Source organism: Balaenoptera physalus, assembly GCF_965194825.1.
Source record: "Balaenoptera physalus genome assembly, chromosome: 15".
Classification (NCBI taxonomy): Eukaryota; Metazoa; Chordata; class Mammalia; order Artiodactyla; family Balaenopteridae; genus Balaenoptera; species Balaenoptera physalus.
In genome coordinates this window covers 2,622,112-2,641,722 of record NC_138894.1, presented here as the reverse complement: position 1 = coordinate 2,641,722, position 19,611 = coordinate 2,622,112, and the positions used below count along the sequence as shown (strand labels likewise).

The 19,611-nt window shown below is 40.0% G+C and overlaps 1 protein-coding gene and 1 long non-coding RNA gene across 7 annotated transcripts in view; one reads left to right on the top strand and one right to left on the bottom strand.

Annotated features, from left to right (window-relative positions):
* Nucleotides 1-460: 460 nt before the first annotated feature.
* Nucleotides 461-19,611, bottom strand: part of LOC309643647 — a 245,578-nt gene continuing 226,427 nt past the window's right edge. For 4 of the 6 annotated variants that reach the window (XR_014253928.1, XR_014253929.1, XR_014253932.1 and 1 more), the window contains 2 exons: nucleotides 1,202-4,900; nucleotides 461-549 (listed from right to left, as the gene is read on the bottom strand). This is a non-coding gene — a long non-coding RNA (uncharacterized lncRNA). The remainder of the gene's footprint in view (nucleotides 550-1,201; nucleotides 4,901-19,611) is intronic. The other 2 variants (XR_014253930.1, XR_014253931.1) reach the window with 2 other exon arrangements.
* On the top strand, nucleotides 5,768-19,145 carry SLC5A7 (solute carrier family 5 member 7). Its single transcript, XM_082426524.1, has 6 exons — nucleotides 5,768-5,923; nucleotides 9,757-9,905; nucleotides 10,838-10,981; nucleotides 14,092-14,245; nucleotides 16,909-17,126; nucleotides 18,127-19,145. Exons 1-6 carry the CDS (start codon nucleotides 5,791-5,793, stop codon nucleotides 18,754-18,756), a joined length of 1,428 nt encoding a protein of 475 aa, XP_082282650.1. The 5' UTR covers nucleotides 5,768-5,790; the 3' UTR covers nucleotides 18,757-19,145.

The following is a 19,611-nucleotide window of genomic DNA, read 5'->3' as shown; positions in this document are numbered from 1 at the left end:
GTGGTTTTGAAATGGATTTCCCTAAAGTTGTTTTTTTCCCCCCAGATATTTGCATGTCACATTACTTCTGGAACAACTCCCTTAAGTTGTTTGAAAGGAGGGGTAGGATAATGAATGAATGAATATGGGTCAATTCTCAGAGTAATCTTTTATGATACACTTACACTACTGAGAAATTCTAGATTGAATAAGTACATAGTTCCAAAAAGCAAATACAGACACACTGTAAGTGATTTCTTGACTGTTACTGAGTTAAAACACAAGACAAGGTTAATTTTACATTGCAAGAATTTATTTAACACAAAATGATTATTCCTTAAACAACATCTCCAATTTCTTCTGTTTCCTGAAAACCCAAAACAAGGTTCAGTTGTTGAATAGAAATAGAGTGATGGAAAGGACACTTGTTGGAACCACAGGTGAACTTGCGATTTCAATGTACTTCTTCTTTAAAGTGGCACAGGATGTCAGGAGCCAGCACTTTCCAGGTGGAAGGGCTGATAGCCATCGTGGCGTTCTACCTTCTCATATTGCTGGTTGGAATATGGGCTGCGTGGAGAACCAAGAACAGCGGCAGCTCGGGGGAGCGCAGCGAGGCCATCATTGTGGGTGGCCGCGACATCGGGCTGCTGGTGGGCGGATTCACCATGACAGGTGGGTTCCGACGCGCCCACCCCTGCAGCCATCCCACCCTTGCTGCTCCAGGGACAAAGCAAATCTTGTTCTTTGTCCTTGGGGGATTCTCTGTGTTCACTACTTATATATTGAAAAAATAATTTTTTACATTTATTTAGAACAAAACTAAAATGGTTTCAACTCAGTAGCGCTGGAACTAATGATTTTATAATCAATTACTGGACAGAATATCAGTGAAACAAATCTGGGCTATCTGGGCTGTTTAGCCGGTGGAAGCAGTAAAAACAAAGAGGTGGAGGAACATGCAGAAGTGCCTTAGCCTTACAAGTTGTGTTTCTGTTCATTCATGTGATACAAGCAGCATCCTCTCCTGTTCACGAAGACAGGCATGAAGTTGTGACTTCGAGTTGTCTTAATGAATACTAACTAGTCAATGGACACTAACTAGTGATTTTAACTAACTAGTTAAAACTGAATAAATCAACGTGGGGGCAACCCAATTCCAAATTGATGGATGTCCTGTTTTGAAACCTTATTCTCCCATGTAATGAAATAATTTACTCACAGGAAGACGATCACATGTTATGAATCCACAGCTCTGAGAAAAACATTCCCAGGAACATTGATATGAAACGAAAAAAGCCAGGGTGTGTCCTAGTAGGAACCCCTCGGTTCCCAGCTGCAGCTCTTGCCCATTCAAGCCTCTCTATTCTAGGAGCAGTGTTTCCTCCTTTGCCCAGAGGTGGTTCTGATTAAGTGGTGGCTTGTTTTTCTTTTGTGTTCTTCTCGGTTGTTGAAAATAATATTGAAAAACAACAATTTAAAATTATATCTGTAATATCACCTGATACGTATCCACTAACAACACACATTTCATTTTAGACTCTTAGTAAATTCTTCAATGTTAGCGACATAATCCATACTAACAGGAATTCTCAGTGGATTAATATGAGTGGAGTACTCAGTGGAAAAATATCCCATTGCAAATCATATCGAAATGATGTCAAATTTCATTCCCGAAGTGCTAGTTAAAATTGATTCACCCTGTTTATCACAAAGTTTTCCAAACCAGTCTGGGAAGACTGCATCCCTGTTTGGCCATCTGAAACCTATAATGTTGTAGAATAACTGATGCACAGTCGATTCTACCTTTCAGATATTCACATTTTGTTTGTTTAACTCTTCGCCAGCTGTACATGGTTTCATTCAATCTTCATGACATCACTATGGAAGGGCTCTGGTTACGTCAGGACCCAGACTCCCGTGGTTAGTAAGGACCAGAGCCAGGTCCACACCCAGGTCTGGCAGCCATGCCAGGGCCCCTGCAGTGACCACACCCAGCCCTCCACAGGTCTCTGCCCACTTCTTCGTGAAGATACCCAGGGTGAAAAGAGCTCTTTTTTACCCTGTGTTTCTAATTTTTTCTACATACACACATATGCAGAAAAAAAATGTGTTTTGCAAAATATTTTCTGTGATGCACAACATACAAAGTTAGAAAAATACAGAAACATGAAGAATAAAAATCACCCGCTTACCTACCACCTGCAGATGTTTACTGAAACTTTCATGTAGATTTTCTTGTTTTTTCTCTTAGTATCCAACTGCTGATGAATACACACCTTCATACCTTCATTTTCAGTTTTCATTAGAGCACAAACATTTATTCTTTCCTCTAAAGATCCACATATGATACCGTATCTGAACTGCATTAAAGCATTGTAATTATATTTCCTTCAGATTTCTCCTATGACAAAGAAAATAAGAAGAAAAGCAAAATAGAAGGACAGAAGTTTTTGATTTCACTCAAACTGTTGAAAAGAATAAATGAGCTGTTGTATACCAAAGTATTTTGTTCATTGTAAATTATGATAAGGTTCTATTACTATAATTTAGTAGTACATTTATTATGTCCATAAAGATAATATTTCAGAATTTATCTTTTATCATTTAGAGTGATTTTTAATCTAATAGGCTATTAAAATGTATAGAAAAAATTTGAATTATGATATTTCTTATAAAGTGTCATGCTCGAGCTCAGCTTTTAAAGACTTTTTTTAAATCTCTCAGAACTGAAAAGAGCCTTGATCAATATCATAATTCAATTAAAATCTGAACCATATTATCTAAACCTTGTCAGATTCATTGATTGTATTATTCGATAAAGAATAAAGATTGAAAATAAAAATGCATACAATGTAAAAGAATTCTTGTTCTCACTCATGAATCTGACATGAAATATACAAACATGCAAAGGACCAGATGGATAAAAATGGAGGGGCTTTAGTCATAATAAGTAACCAAGTCTGCCCTTCTATATTATAATATTTGCAATCATTCAGGCGCCAGTTTTCTTTCTGGAAATGGAGAGGAGACCTACACAATGAAAAATGATCACTAATAAGTGTTGTGCTTGTAAGACCATCAGATATTTACTTAATGCAGCAAAACATTGCTGGTGTGGAGTCAAGGGTCCCAGGTGCCAGGCGGAAGGTGAGGTCTCAGGGGCTGTGCCTGTGAGAATCCGTTGCTCCAGGTCCTAGTTACTCGCCCAGTGAGGGGTGGGGGGAGTCTTTAAAATTTCAGCAGGGTTTAGGATGAGAAAAGCACATCATAGCATTTGCTATTTATCAACACCATGGAAAAGCTGCCTTGAAGATGGGACGGCTGCTAAACACGCATTTGTCCACTTGAGGATTTTGTATATAAACTCTCCATTTAAATGTACTTAAAATTCCTTTGCAGGAAGGTCTTTTCACGTTGACTTTTAAAAATAGGATTAACCCTTGAACGTTCTCTCTTCTTTGCTTTGGATTTGGATTAAACGCCAGATAAATTTTGGCAAGAAACACAATAGAAACACTTGTCTTTGGCAGTTTCATATACATATTATTTATTCTACTTACATTCTAACCGTGAAGTTTCAGGGAATTTTTCAGAGTCAAATTTTATTCCCCATTGCATGATACAGCCCAGAATTCAGTCTCATATTTGATAAGCTTCATGCCAGCCTATGTTCCTCATAATTTTACACAAATTCTACCTAGGGATTATTTTAAATATTTTGACTATACTCTTAAAAGGATATAAACTGCAAAGATCTGAGTGTTCCATTAACTTTGGCTTTTCAGCAAGAATCAACTAGTCTAGTGTCTTCTCAGAGAAAAAGATAGAGTTTATAGAGCATTCTTGGCCCAAACTTGTTTAATCAAAATGTCTTTTCTTTGGTTCCATAGCCCTTCTTCACCTATTATGCTACAGAAATGTTATTAAATAACATCTGAAGAAGACATATTTCTTATTATTCTTTATGAAATATCAAGCATCTCACTGAAAGACCCAGAGCAGAACAAAGAATTGCAAATGGGCATGCAGCCAATGTTGTAAATTCTCCTGAAGGCTGATCTAGCCCTAAGTGTAGGTTGGGTGCTTGGGAAGACAGAGAAGGAAAAGGTAATTTAAGCTCACTTTAGGGCACCTGGCACCCACCTCCCTCCATTCCCTTAACAGTGTAAGGGAGTGAGTACAACTTCCTTATAATTCAGAATAGACTTGCCAAAATCCTATGCACCCAGCATGCTTACAGAGTGACTCTATTGGTGAAAAGCACACACACAACCACAAATGCACACGCACACACACACACCCCTCCCACTCCTTGAAGAAAACAGTCATGATCAATGAGAAAAGATCAATACAATTAAAACAAAAGGCCTTTGAAATGAAGACCCTTGACCCCATGTTATGGAGGCTGGGGGAAAAGTCGTAGTATTATTGAGAAGTAGTCATATAGTATTACATATTGTATATGATCTCAGACTTTATGATATAATAATATCATTTTAAAATGTTGATGACAATGGATTTAGAAAATATCTGGGGCAACACTGTTCAATGGCAATATGATGTAAGCCACAAATATAATCTGAAATCTTCTACATATCACTTTAAAAAAACATAAAAAAGTAGGTGAATTAATGTAAATAATAGAATTGCTTAATGCAGTACATTGAAAATGTTTTACTTTTGCCATGTAACCATTACAAAAAAAAAAAAAATGAGAGCCCTTACATTTATTTTTCCATGCTACGTCTTTGAAATCCGATGTGCCTTTTGCATTCTTCCAACACTTCAGACAAGCCACGTCTCCGGTGGCTGCTTCACCAGCCACTTGATGCTCAGGGCCGCCGTGTGGGGCGGAGCAGGTCTCAGGAATGACAGGTATGACACGTCTTCCCCTCGCTTCTCATTCTGTTTCAGCCACCTGGGTCGGAGGAGGTTACATCAATGGGACAGCCGAAGCCGTATATGTTCCAGATTACGGTCTAGCGTGGGCTCAGGCACCAATTGGATATTCCCTTAGTCTGGTTTTAGGTAAGCAAAAGTTTACACCTGAGTGACTCAGTCAGTAAAGCATAAAGATCAGGAATATAAATAACAAGTGAAATAAGTCAAACGATGTGAATAACTATTGCGGGAAATGCTACCAGAAATCCCTAAGTAGCTGTTATCAGAAAGTGGTAACACTAATGTCTAGGTGATTGGATCTCTTGATTGTGGAATATGTTTTTAAAAATTCCCTTGACTGTTTTGCTATCAAAACAGTGAATTTCTTAACATAATGATGTTTTTTCCTTTCCAAAATAGTGCGGACATATCATTAAAAATGAACCAACTTGAATTGTACCTGCATTTCATTTTGTAAATCAGACTAATAAAAGGTCAAGAATATTATATAATAGAGAGTTCCTAAATTTCTTTTGCACTTAGAATACTTTTGTTGGATCTTGTGCTTAATCAAATATCTGAATGCCCTGCTGGGTGACACAAATACATGAAGACATTTTACGGAGTGCAGTGCTGGTCCACGTTTTTCAATCCACACGCCTCTTCCATGCCATGTGTGGCCTTGGATGCAAGCAATGACAATTGTATTAAGAAATTTCCACTTTGTTGCTATATATTTCTTGGTCCTGTACTCACTGGATTTTGCAGACAGGTTCCTCAACACGTATAAGTGTTCTAAAAAATTCATTTCCCTTCAGAAATTATATATAGTAAAAGGTTGGCAAAGACTATTGTATTAGGGATTTTCCATTTTCTCATTAACGCTTGCTTTAATGTCTTTTAGGTGGTCTGTTCTTTGCCAAACCCATGCGTTCCAAGGGATACGTGACCATGTTAGACCCCTTTCAGCAGATCTATGGAAAGCGCATGGGAGGGCTCCTGTTCATTCCCGCACTGATGGGGGAAATGTTCTGGGCTGCGGCCATTTTCTCTGCCTTAGGTAAGGACCAAAGAACATCGTTCTGTGCGCATCTCTGGTTGAATGAGCATCAGATACACGGCTTTACTTTCTTCAGCCACAGGCCAGGCCACCCCCGACCTCCAGCACCTGGATTAATGCCACCACCCCCCTGCTTTTCTCCCATAAGATCGAATCTGATCACGTCCCTTTCCTGCTTAAAACCGGACCTTTGAACCAGGCTAGGAAGGCTTCTTATGACTTGGGCTCTTCCTTCTCCCTTCCTCCAGAATGGCAGTTCTGACACTTTGCAAGCACACTGCCCTCTGCTTAGGACTCACGCCCCTCTCTCCTTTCTAGCCAACCAGGTAGTGTCTTCAGATCTGCTAGAGATGTCACTTCCTCAGGGCAGTCATCTTGAACCTGCTGGATGCCTTTCCTATGGGCTTCCTGAGGCACCAGGAATTCTGTTTCCATTGGATTTATCACTTTGTATGATTATGTGCACACAAAGTGATAAATCCAATGGAAACAGAATTATCTATTTCGCAATATTATCTATTTCCCAGTTTCCAGCCTCACAAAAAGAACTATCAATTTCTTGAAGGCAGGACCTGTGTCTTATTAACACTTACAGTCCTATCACAAGTGAATGAATGAATGAATCACCTATAGCTACATGTTCTTCAAAAGAGAAAAAGGAAAACAACAGTCCTTCCTTTCTCAGTGTAATCCCATTGCATCCTAGACTGTTGGGTTGTAGACATATTCAGGGATTTGGAAAATGGACTTAGACTCTTTGGGGTCTAACTTACTATCAAGATCCATCAGTGCTGAGGACAGCCTGTCTTTGGTGCTTGGATTCTCAGCCCACTGATACAACCTAGAAATTGAGAGGTTTCAGTGGGAGACCTTCAGGCTCAGTACCTCCCTGCTCATCAAGGAGAAATCTACACCATCCTACTGAGTGTTCAGTTCCTTCCTAAAGACCAGCAGAGCTGGACGTTCCTTGTCCTTCCTCAGTGAGCCGTGTGCATGTGTGACACCCAGGACACGCACGTTACTCTCCATCTCCTCTTACAAATGGGAACAATGGGCTTATGTCTACAGTCAGGCTTTAAGTGGACAAAACAAAAGTCAGATAAGATGAATTTCCTTCTCTGTTGCATATTAGACTACAAGCTAGTCTTCTGGTCTCAGTATTATCATCAGATCTGGTCTCTGTAATATCAGATATTAGTTTACACCACTCTTCATTCCTGTCTCTCTAGACTCTTGTATAATCCTATCTTATTTTCCTGGTCTCCAACTGTAAAATGAAGGAATGACTTGGTGTAGAAAAGAAGAGAACTTGATAGTTTTAAAAAAGCTGTAATAACTCAGTGAAAATGTTGCACTTTCCTGGCACTAAGTAATCATACTGCACAACCACCACTGCCATATCCTAATGAAATTTTATATAAAAGCACAGCCCCCTTCCCACCTTGCTCTCACTAGCTAAGAAGCAACGGTAGTTTATTTGTCACTGGTTTCAACGCCAGAAAATGTTGGCTTTGAGAACAAACTGCCTGCTGAGATATCAAAAAAGGAGTGGGCTGAATATCTAACAGAATACAAAATGTTCACTCTCACTGAACAAAGATCAATTTATATAACAGACCCCTGAAGGGAGAATAAAATGAATAATCTATTATTTCTAAAGTATTTTGGAAATTTAATAGCTAAACTCAACTTTGCTGCAATTAGTTATTTTTGTAAATATATGTGTCTACATCTGTGGGTGCATGTCAACATATATGTAAAATATATTAATGTCTCTCTACACACACACATATCAAACAACATTTATGAAGATATTACTGCTGTTCTTGAAATATATGCTCTGGTAAAAAGAATGTGTGTGAATTTTAAATTAACACCTCTATTTTCTTCAAAAATAATAGTTGGACATAATTCAAAGTTAGTGTTTATTAGAAATAACTTGGGACAAGATCTTTTACCACCTTACAGTGAATATGTATGAATGAGCAGAGCTCACCACTAAAGCTTAGGAGTATCTTAAACTATCTTCTTGGTATAAACAGACAACACCCTTACAGCTTCTTAAAGAAATGTATATTTACACTTTTAATGGCTCAATTCAGATAACTTTTATAACTTTATTTGCAGTATATTTAGTTTTACGGCTGCATGAGTAAATTAATATTTCACAACAGATCTGGAAGTATAACTTTGATTTTACTCACTACAAATGATGGGGTGATTTAGAAAATATTTAGAGAAAAAATTTATCCCAACCTTAATAGTGGTACAAAAGTAGGTGACTTCTTTAAAACCACTGAGTTATATCCAAATGGCAGCATTTACTAGGACCCTAAATCTTTAGGCTCCCCATCTAGTGATCTTTCTTCTATAACATACAGCCTCCCTACCTTTTGGATGTGTAGGATTAATAGAAATTTCACAAAAGGGTGGGAAATTAAACAGTATTCAAAAGAGGTTGGGTAATAATTGGACTTTTCATAATTCATGGGGTATGACTCTAAAATGTTGTTCTTAAAGTAGAGAACTAGACCAAAGATGAATGACAAAGAATTGCGACTAAAGTTTCAGCATGAAGTAAATAATCTCAGGAGAAAAAAAATAATAACTTGTTTCAGTTATCCAAAGTCACTTGTAAATAATTGACCTCTTTCCCTTCTCCTAATTCCTTACTAGGCATTTCCTTTTCTCAACTGGTTTTTACGCAAGAAAGTAATTCAATTTTGATACCAAAGCCAAAGCACTAAGGAAAAATTTCTTGAAAAATATTTTGTATTGTTATCTTAGATCAAAATATACTGCTCTTTAGATAATGGATTTTTCATCTCGAGTGGGTTGCCTATGCTATTAGCACGCCATTGAGAAGCGATAGTAGAATGTAAGATTTCAAGTAATGATTCAAAGAAATCACAGATTTGTTGCATGTATGTTAACGTGGCAGGAATATCATTGCTGCGTTTAACAATACGAAATATAAACTGTACCACTTTTGAGAAGAACAGGGAAAGGGTGTGTAGAGCAGCAAGTGAATTCTGAACTGGTAGTCCAAGAACTGCAGTGGTCCAGCTGTGCATACCATAACATTCTATTGGAAATCCAGACACCAACAAACACAGTAAACAAAGTCAGAAAGTCAGAAAAGCATAGATCGACTTCTAAGGCAGGTTTACAATTTTGATGATGAAAATTACTTTAAAACATGATGCTAAAATCTACGGCTCTTCGGTGCACTGGTGTCCCAGGGGCAAGACTGCAATGCTCCAGCAAACAAATAAAATAAAAGCAGTCTTTCACAAAGCTGAAAAAGTTGGAAGGAACAAGTTACCAATTTTATTCTTTTCTCCTACGCATTTGTTTCAAACCTTGGTACCTTATACCATGTGTCATCTAATAAAAGCTGGCTGAGGTCAGAGTTAATGCAAAAGAGCAAATGAATGCTGACTGTAAAATGTGGAGATGGGTGGTTATGCTTATCATAAAGGCTTAGTTTTCTCATGGATGTGAGTAAATATACTGCATATGTTCAACAAAGTCAGAGTTTCAGGTAGTTGGTGGCATTACTGCAAGATCTTATAGTAGTATTCAGTGTAGTATATGCCATGGATCTGTAAACAAATCGTGAATTTCAGGTGTCCACACATAAATAAGTGAGCAAAGCACTAATTTCAGAAAGAAAGAAGATTTTTAAACATATGTGTGTGTGTATATATATATATATATATATGTATATATATGTATATAAATGCAGATATGAATGTGCATATTCAGTTTACTGAGACGGAAGAATCTGAATGTGAGACTTCACCTGGGCTGTTCTCATCCAATCCTTCCAGGAGCCACTATCAGCGTGATCATTAGCACCGATGTGCGCGTGTCCGTCATCGTCTCCGCCCTTATCGCCACGCTGTACACCCTGGTGGGCGGGCTCTACTCCGTGGCCTACACAGATGTCGTTCAGCTCTTCTGCATTTTCGTGGGACTGGTAAGTGGGGCCATTCACAGACTTTCTTTCTTCCTTCCTTCCCTTCTTCCTTTCCTTCTCTCTTCCATCCTTCCTTTTCTTCCTTCCTTCTTTCCTTGCTTCCTTCCTTCCTCCCTCCCTCCCTCCCTTCCTTCCCTTCTTCCTTTCCTTCTCTCTCCCTTCTTTTCTTCCTTCTTTCCTTCCTTTCTCCTTTTGTGAAAGATAATGTGGTTATTTTATACTAACTCAGCAAAAATGAACAGAAATGCTATTTTCCCATCATGAGTAATATACAGTAAGTCGTATACTATTGGAAATTTTTCATTTCTCTGTGGATTAATTGGATGAAAAACCTCTAGTCACGTTGTGAGATTTTGACAGAAAAGTGCCCTCAGTTAAGTCTTAGTAAGGTCTAGGGCTTCCTCTCCTTCATGCCTCCATTTGATGGAAACACATGTGGGATCGTCCTTGAATAACTTCCCTCCGAGTTAAAATTTAAATCTTGACACTAATCTGTATTTGTCTCTTAACCTTTCCTTCTATTAGTTTTGGTTAATCCATGAAACTGCTCATGGGACATAGAAATTATTTGTAATCAAATCTTCTCGGTCACTTTAAGGAATGGATATCTTCTTCTAATTCTAAGAAAACACAGAAAGTTTACATATAAACATATGTAAAGTTCTCACATTCAACGTTTTCTTCCCCAAGGTCTTTGCTGGCTGCTGTGTAGTTAATGTGAAATGGCATCATTCGCACAAAAGCTGACTATGTGCTGCTCTAACTCTCCTAAATCAGTGTTTCACGGTGTCCCACAGAGAACATGCTTCCAGGTCCTTCCCTGAACAAGAGGAACACTGAGCTGTGCCGTCCACGAGAAAAAAATAATAGACTAAATCCTGCACGTCCCAGACAGCCGCACGGCCTCACGCTCTCCCGCGCTCTCGTTGCAGTGGGTCAGCGTTCCCTTCGCGCTGTCACATTCTGCGGTTGCTGACATCGGGTTCACGGCCGTGCACACCAAGTACCAGAAGCCCTGGCTGGGGACCATTGAGCCGTTTGAAGTCTACACGTGGCTCGATAGCTTTCTGTTGTTGGTAAGTGATGCTCTTACCCGAGGAAGGCCCTCTCACTTGTCCTAAAATCAGACGCACTTCCAAGATTTTAGTGTTTATATGTAACACTAAAATGCACGCTCCTGTCCGTTTCTGGGTTGACTGCTTCCTACTGGAAGAAGGATGGGGCCACTGACAAGTGTCAAAGCGATCACTTCCCTGGGGTTACGTGTGGTGTGTCCACACTTGTGCTGAACACCATGCCCTACTGCCGGATACCTCCCCCAATCTGAGAGCCACACCATCTAAAAATTCTATTTTGTATCTTGGATTAAGGCATTAAAATCCAACTTCTTCTGAAATAAGTAAATCATTCAGTCTCTAATTAAATTTGTGGTGTCATAAGGCCTTAAGTGCATGAGATACGTAGGGAAGGGAGGTGTCACCCAGGACAGATGCCAAGAAAGAAGGCTGGGAGATCAGGCAGCTGGGAATGTGCAGAACCTGTGGGTGAAGGTGGTGGCCTTGAGGGGTGGGCGTGGAAGAAATCAAGGCAGATCACAGACTGAGCGAGAGAGAGTACCAGAGAACCTCTCCCTCAGAGATTCTGTGATTTTGTGATTTTGCTAGAGGGGTTATTATTTTAAGAAAACAATGTATTTGATTTCAAAGTAAGCAATAGATTGTTATCAAAATTAAGGGGAAATTGTTTATGTTTGTTCCCTTTTTAGAAGATTCACAATATTTTGTGATTTCATTATGTGTCTGTGGCACTTTGTTAAATTTTAACACTGAAAGTAGATGTGTCTGCCCCCATGAAGAACTTACTGGTAAGAAGACAGGAAAACATGTAAACTAATGTTTCCAGTGGTGGGGAGGAGGGCTTTTTCCCCAATGAATGTTAAGAAATGCATTGGCTGAAATTTTTCTGGCATGGTTTACAATTATGAATTGAATGGAGAAGGCGATTAAATATTATATGTATGTGTAATTTTACCTTCATGGCTGGTGTATTTATGGTTATATGGGAGAGATGATGAGACTTAGAAAAACTAGGCAATTTTTTGATTATCAGTCACACCATTGTCTGAGTGACAGACTGAAACAGAGAACCAAGACCCCAAAGTCCTTTCTCCTACACCACACTTTAGTCCTCGGATTTACTCATCTTCAAGATAAGGCATTATATCCAATGATTGCTACAATTTCTCCCATCTCAAAAAATTGTATGACTAAGTCATGTTCATCCTTCAAATTGTAAGATAAGTTGAAATGAAATAATAGATGAGGAATGACTGAGTGAATAAATAAACTGTAGATGCGAGCCTTGAAACGTTTCACCAATGGCCTCTGATCTTCCAGTTGCCATGGAAATGACTTGCCAAGTCCTGCTCATGGTACCCTACAGGCATCTCCCCGTCCCACCCTAAACTTCCCCCATCCCTATATTAGCACTAGACCAAGCTCCAGGATCACCCGGCCCTATTGTGACAGCCCCTCACTGGTGTCCCCGCTGGCAGCCCACCCACGTCCCACTCCTCCAAGCCCATTTCTACCTTCCCATCAGAGCTCCTGTTTGTCAGTGGAGGTCAGATTTTACCTGACTTACAAACCTGGATGACCTAAATGTCCATAGACACAGGTATGTAAATTATGATATATCAATTCACATAGTCATTGAAATTATTGACAAAATATTCGACATGGAAGATGTCAATGATATACTGATTTACAGGTTGCAAAACAAAAGGAAAAGTTTTGGAAGCATACAGATTTGAGGCATGGGATTATGAATTTTAGAATTTCTTCTTTTGCCTTTGTTTTGTTTTGTTTGTTTTGCTTTTGAGCTTGTATGGCTTTTATAAGAAGGAAATTGTTCTGGAGCCAATATGTGATTGGCACAGATGTGACAATAATAAACAAGACAGATGTCCCAGAACTCGGAGCCAGTGAGAGAGACAGACAATCAAAGAAGCAACTTCAGTACATTGTGATGTGGGAAGTTCCCTCCTCAATTCACTCACTCACATGATAAATATTTACTGAACACTGACTCTACGCCAGTGAGAGGATTCTCCAGCCTCCTCTCTCACCACCCACACACACCCTGACCTCTACCCATACCAAACACACGGTGGTCTAATGGCTGCCTCTTTGTTTTTTTCTTTTTCTTTTTCATATTGGGTTCTTTCCCAAGAACTCTCCTCCCTCTCCATCTCCACCTAGTGACACCCTCTTGATGCTTAAGGGGACTCAAATGCTGTTTCTGTAGGTTACCATGCCTCTGTCTTCCTCCCACCTTTCCCCTCCCTCTGTTACCCCCAGATGATTGATTGTTTCTCATTATTGTTCCCATATGTACCTCTTTATAGCATCAACAAATTACACGCTAGTTCAGTGTCTCCAAACTTTTTTATTGTATATCCTCCATAAGAATGTTAAGCACACCCCCAAGGTAGGGATAGGAATTATAAACTGCTTATATGTACTGTACTAGCACGTTGTGTAAATCGTTTAATAAAACAACAATATAACATTTAGGTACGAGGTAGAAATGAATATAAAGAGAAACTCTAGTATCTTCTTGATGCTCTATATTGTCCAGAGCCTCTGCACAGCCCAGTCTAGAAAACACCATAATGTACTGACTCTCCCAGCGGACAGTGACCTCAAGAGCAGAAACCACTTTTCACTCATCTTTGGGCTCTGACAACCGTTACGCTGCCTGGCACATGATTGGAATCCAGAAATATCCATTGGGTGTTTCGAATCAAATTAAACTTCATGTTTTCAGAATCTTAATTTTTTGAGATAATTTTGTGGTTGTTAGAACTTCCCGATAAGAACAAACTGAAGGTTTCCGGGTAGTTGTATATAATGCAGCTTAAAGTAGATAAATTAAGCAAAAGAAAATATTGTGCTACATAATTATGAGAGAAAAGAACTTGAGAAATTCTGCACAACTGAACCTATGACAATGACTTAGTGACAGCAGTGGAGACAAGCGGCATGTAGGACCATTTTCTACCCTTCAGAGCCATACATGTGACTATTCTGAATGTGATTGTTAAAAAAAAAAATCTCATTTTAAAAATACCTAATAGATGCTATTTGCCTCCAATTCATTTTGAGTCCCCGTGGTTCCCATGCAGATGCTGGGTGGAATCCCGTGGCAAGCCTACTTCCAGAGGGTCCTGTCTTCATCCTCAGCCACCTACGCTCAAGTGCTGTCCTTCCTGGCAGCTTTCGGGTGCATGGTGATGGCTCTGCCAGCCATACTCATTGGAGCCATTGGCGCATCAACAGGTAAATCTCTTGCAGCTTCACTAATTGCCTCACTCAGGCTTCATCCAAGTCACCAGTTAGCACTCAGCTGCCCTCCCTCCCCCACTTTCCCTCTTCCCCGCACACAATTGGTTTCTCATCATGTTCATATATCTACCTTTGTAATATGTCAACAAATTGTCTTATAGTTCAGACACTGATTGCACACCTCACCAATAAGACATTTTTGAGCACCGCCCACCCCCCCCGTAGTGTTGGTATATTTCTCAACTGTGTATTTGTGATCCTGTCAGCAGTGGTTCTCAGCCAAGGTGCACACTGTCGTCATCTGGGGAGGCGGAGGGACTCATTTCTATCCTACCCCACGGGGATTTTATTTTAATAAGCTAAGATAGAGCCAGAGACTGGTGTTTTTAAAAGTCCTCTTGGCAGGGACTTCCTGGTGGTCCAGTGGTTAAGAATCCACCTTCCAATGTAGGGGATGCGGGTTCGATCCCTGGTTGGGGAACTAAGATTCCCACATGCCGCGGGGCAACTAAGCCCACGCACCACAACTACGGAGCCCATGTGCCACAGCTAGAGAGAAGCCCACGCGCCACAACAAAAGATCCCGTGTGCTGCAACTAAGACCTGACGCAGCCAAAAATAATTAATTAAATTAATAAATAATAAATAAATAAATAATAAACGTCCCCTTGGTGAGTCAAATTTGAGAACCACTGACTCAGAAGTTGACCTGCCATCACCATGACCACCTAAGGACCACTTTGAACTTGAGGCTTCTGTTTACGTTTTCAATAGTTTGTTAATTAAAGGTTTCCTTTCTTGGAGAAACCAATCAGTAAGTTTGTAGGTAAAGATAAACTAAGGCACTAAGGCGCTTAGAGAATATCTTGCTCAAAATTGGTAAAAAAAAAAAAAAAAGACCTTTACGAGATACTTATCTCCCAGTTAGCCTCTATCCAGAACATTTTGTTTCTGTTTTTGTTTTTTTGGTTTTTTTCTTTGTTTTTGTTGTTTTTTTAAACAGGTGAATCAGCTATATGTATACATATATCCCCATATCCCCTCCCTCTTGCGTCTCCCTCCACCCTCCCTATTCCACCCCTCTAGGTGGTCACAAAGCACCGAGCTGATCTCCCCATGCGATGCAGCTGCTTCCCACTAGCTATCTATCTTACATTTTATCCAGAACATTTTTTAAATCACATCCTTAATTTGATTCCACTTATTAATTACTCCTGACCCTTATGTTCCCGTGATATACAACTTTCAAGAGCATTTCATGAAAGTATATCACATTAACCGAAAATCAAAGGCGCCCTCTAGGTAGAGGTAATTAAAAGAGATTAAGGAAGTTTACCTTTCGCTCTGTTGTGTTTTGTAAAGATGACCCAGGATGAAGCTCAGTGGCTACTCTGACTTTCAATTAATAGAGATGTTGATTGGACTATTTAATTTTGAAGAGAACCACCGCGGTTCATAGTGTACATGCTCTATTCCAGTTGTTCATCCATGATGTGATGAACACTCAAAAAGGTGGCTGACAAAGGTGACTGTGTGCCTTAGAATAAAAGATGGCATTTACGTCACAATCAGAAAACAGGTCTGGCCATTTAGTGTGTGTGTGTTGTTGGAAAACAGACTTAAAAAAAAAAATTATAAAGCCTATTTTTTTTCTTGGATGAGATACAAATTCTTGGTTGTTATTTCTGGTACCATAACATCTCAGTTAATGCTATAACATTGGCCACATCAAAGCACGGCTTTGAACAATTGTAATAGAAAGTGGAGGAAGGAAAAATGGTAGGATCCAAGGGAAACCACTCCTATTTGGTCCTGAAATCATGACATTAAAGTTCAACGAATAAAAAAGGAACTGTACTAAAGGACATTTAAAGCTTCTGTTGTATTCTTCAGCACATGCTAGTAAAACTAAACAGTAAAGAAGATATATATGCAAAGATAAAGTTATGTTTCAAGTCCTTTTACTACAGAGTCTAAAAACTGCCTGAAAATTTCAGCCCCATACTTGCACTTTTTATTCAATAAAAGGGGACTGTCCTTGGTCCATCATGCCTATTTCTAGTAAGTGGAATTCGATGCAAGAAAGAATTGAGAGAAGAATAATGCTGAGGAAGCTCCAATAACAAGACTATCCAGGAAGAGGATGGGTGAGAATAGCCCCACTGCCGTCTTTATCCACTTAATGTGTGTACCTGAGGAATGAAACAGTATGAGTTCTCTCACATCTCTGCATGGCTGGAGGAACGCTATATGCTTCAGCTTAAGAACACTTATTTTCTATGAGTGTGCACAATGTAACACCATTGTAACACTGAAGATGAGAAATATATATTAAATATATATTTAATTATATATATATATATATATATATTTCACACCACCATATTCTGTTCAGGTCTTGTGCATAAGACTAACTGTAACCCATTAGAAGCTGGAATATATGAGACAATTTCACTGGACCAGTACATGGACTTCCCACCTAATTAAACTAACATGCCCTGTTAGACTAATTAGATTTCCCACTGATTAGACTAGTTTATAGGTTCCAACTTTATTTCGAAAGCTACCTAGTAAATAGGATGACCCCAGATGGATGGATGGATGGATGGATGAATGGATGGCTCTTCGGTTGTTGTGTTTGTTGTTTCTATCCACAGACTGGAGCCAGACTGGATACGGGCCTCTCGACCCCAAGGACAACCAACAGGCAGACATGATCTTGCCGATTGTCCTGAAGTATCTCTGCCCTGTGTACGTTTCTTACTTTGGTCTTGGAGCCGTTTCTGCTGCTGTCATGTCATCAGCAGATTCTTCCATCTTGTCAGCAAGTTCAATGTTTGCTCGCAACATCTACCAGCTTTCCTTCAGACAAAATGTAAGAACAGTTTTTTCAACATAACGTTATTGCTCTTTTTCTCCTCCTTGCACTTACTGTGTAGGTGTTTCTCTATGCTTATTAATAATCTGCATGAAAACCTGACCCTACTTTGATTCAGTACTTTATTTATGCTGTATATGAGGTTTTTAATGCATGTTGTCATTCACGCTAATACTGAAGGGCACTAATCAATTTAACTATTTCCCAAGAGGTACAGTCATATTGCAATAATTTAAACGTCTTCTCTTTCTAATGAACAAGCAATGAAACCTCAAATAACTTCGAAAAACTTTGAGTTTAACTAAATACGATAAGAAATTCAGGAACCCTGGCAGAGGCAGAAGATAATAAGTAATTATTTCATGGGTTTTGGTCTCCCACCTGTCCTGCTCTTCACTTGAACCCCAAGTCCTTCTTTGTCAGAAAACAGCCTCTCAATTTGATTTTCCTTATTGAATGCAAGGGCGCAGAGCAGCACGATCGTGCTCACTGAGGGGCCCAGAGCCCCCTCCACCTTCTTCCTTGACTGAGGCTTGCCTTTCTCTAGGTTTTCTAGGTCATAGTTAACAAAATGGTCCCACTTGTTTTCTAAGGCGGTTACCCTCCAGGAAGAGAGGAAGACAGGCCACAACCTCTCACTGCCACGTGAAAAACTATTCCTTAACGTGAAAAGTAAAGCAATCCTCCCTTGCATTATCATTCCCCTACAAGGACCCAGGGCGCATCTCACGTCTCCCTCTGACATTCAGCGAAGAGCGCGAGTGGGCTCTGCTTCCTGCATACGGGTCACTGAAGCCTCTCCCAAGGTCGCCCAGGGAGGCTGCCTAGATTGCTCGCTTCACATGCTGTGGTTTCGGCTGGTTTTACCCATAGACTGAGCCTTTTGAACCAGGGGGATTCTTTAGAGCAGCTTTAAAACCCAGGAAGGCATCTCATTCTCCTCCTAGAGGAGCCAGCACGTCCTGAGAAAAACTGACTCGATGGCGATTTCTTGCAGGCTTCCGACAAGGAACTCGTCTGGGTCATGCGCATCACCGTGTTCGTGTTCGGAGCTTCTGCAATGACCATGGCCTTGCTGACGAAGACGGTGTACGGGCTCTGGTACCTCAGCTCCGACCTCGTATACATCATCATCTTCCCGCAGCTGCTCTGCGTGCTCTTCATCAAGGGGACCAACACGTATGGGGCCGTGGCAGGTTACATTTCTGGCCTTTTCCTGAGAGTGACCGGCGGGGAGCCGTACCTGAACCTGCAGCCCTTGATCTTTTACCCTGGATATTACATTGATAAAAGTGGCATATATAATCAGAGATTCCCATTTAAAACCCTTGCCATGGTGACCTCATTCTTATCCAACATTTGCATCTCTTATTTAGCCAAATACCTATTTGAAAGTGGAACCTTGCCACCAAAATTAGATGTATTTGATGCTGTCGTTGCAAGGCACAGTGAAGAAAACATGGATAGGACAATTCTGGTCAGAAATGAAAATATTAAGCTAGATGAACTTGCACCTGTGAAGCCTCGGCAGAGCATAACTCTCAGCTCGACTTTCACCAATCAGGAGGCCCTCCTCAACATGGATTCCAGTCCAGAGGGGTCTGGGACTGAAGATAATTTACAATAAACACATCCTCACTGCTTTCCTAGACGGAGCGCTATAGCAGGCTAGTCCCGGAAGGGTGGTTTGCGGCATATAAAATATATTTAAAAAATAACGTTCAGGAGAACAAAAATCCATATAATAGTGCAATTGCACACATCCAAGACAAGCCAGAAGGAAGCACGCCTGAAGCAGCATCTCTCTCTCCCTCGTGGACGCATCTCATCCTCATTTCACTTCGACTCTCAGTAGTTGTGTTAAGTATTCAAACATGAATAAAACCCCACTCAAAGAATGGAGAGCCAAAAAGAGTGTTCACCTTTATTATGGAAAAAGGAAGTAGATGTGAGAAAGCCAAGGAGACTGGGTAGCCTTGATCCCGACCTTGTTTGCGAATGCCCTGTGAGTCTAGTTTAACTCTCACACTGAAGTTATGAGAACAAATCCCCATCACTCCAGTGAACGGTGCAGTGAATTAATCAGCTGATTTCCCTGATGTGATGAATAATTCCTTCTTTCATGTTCTTAATTATAACATTCGCTGAATATGCAATTTGTTTTTCTTTTAGTAGTGGTATGTATTATTCTGAGTGCAGGCAAAGCAGACACACACAAAAATATTGTGTAGTGGCATTTCTTGACAGGCGGCATGATAGGAAAGTAGATTCTGTCCTGATAGAGGATCCCTGGTTCCTTTGGGTGTGTCTAAAACTACCATACAACTACCATATGCGTTGGGGAAAGTACCTATGGCAAGAAAGGCGTGATTATTAGGCAAACTTATAGCAATAAATCAAGAAGGCCACTAAGTAGAAAGTGACAGGAACAACAGTGAACTTTTACCTTCATCTGAAGTTTAGAAAATTTTGCTTCTGAGAA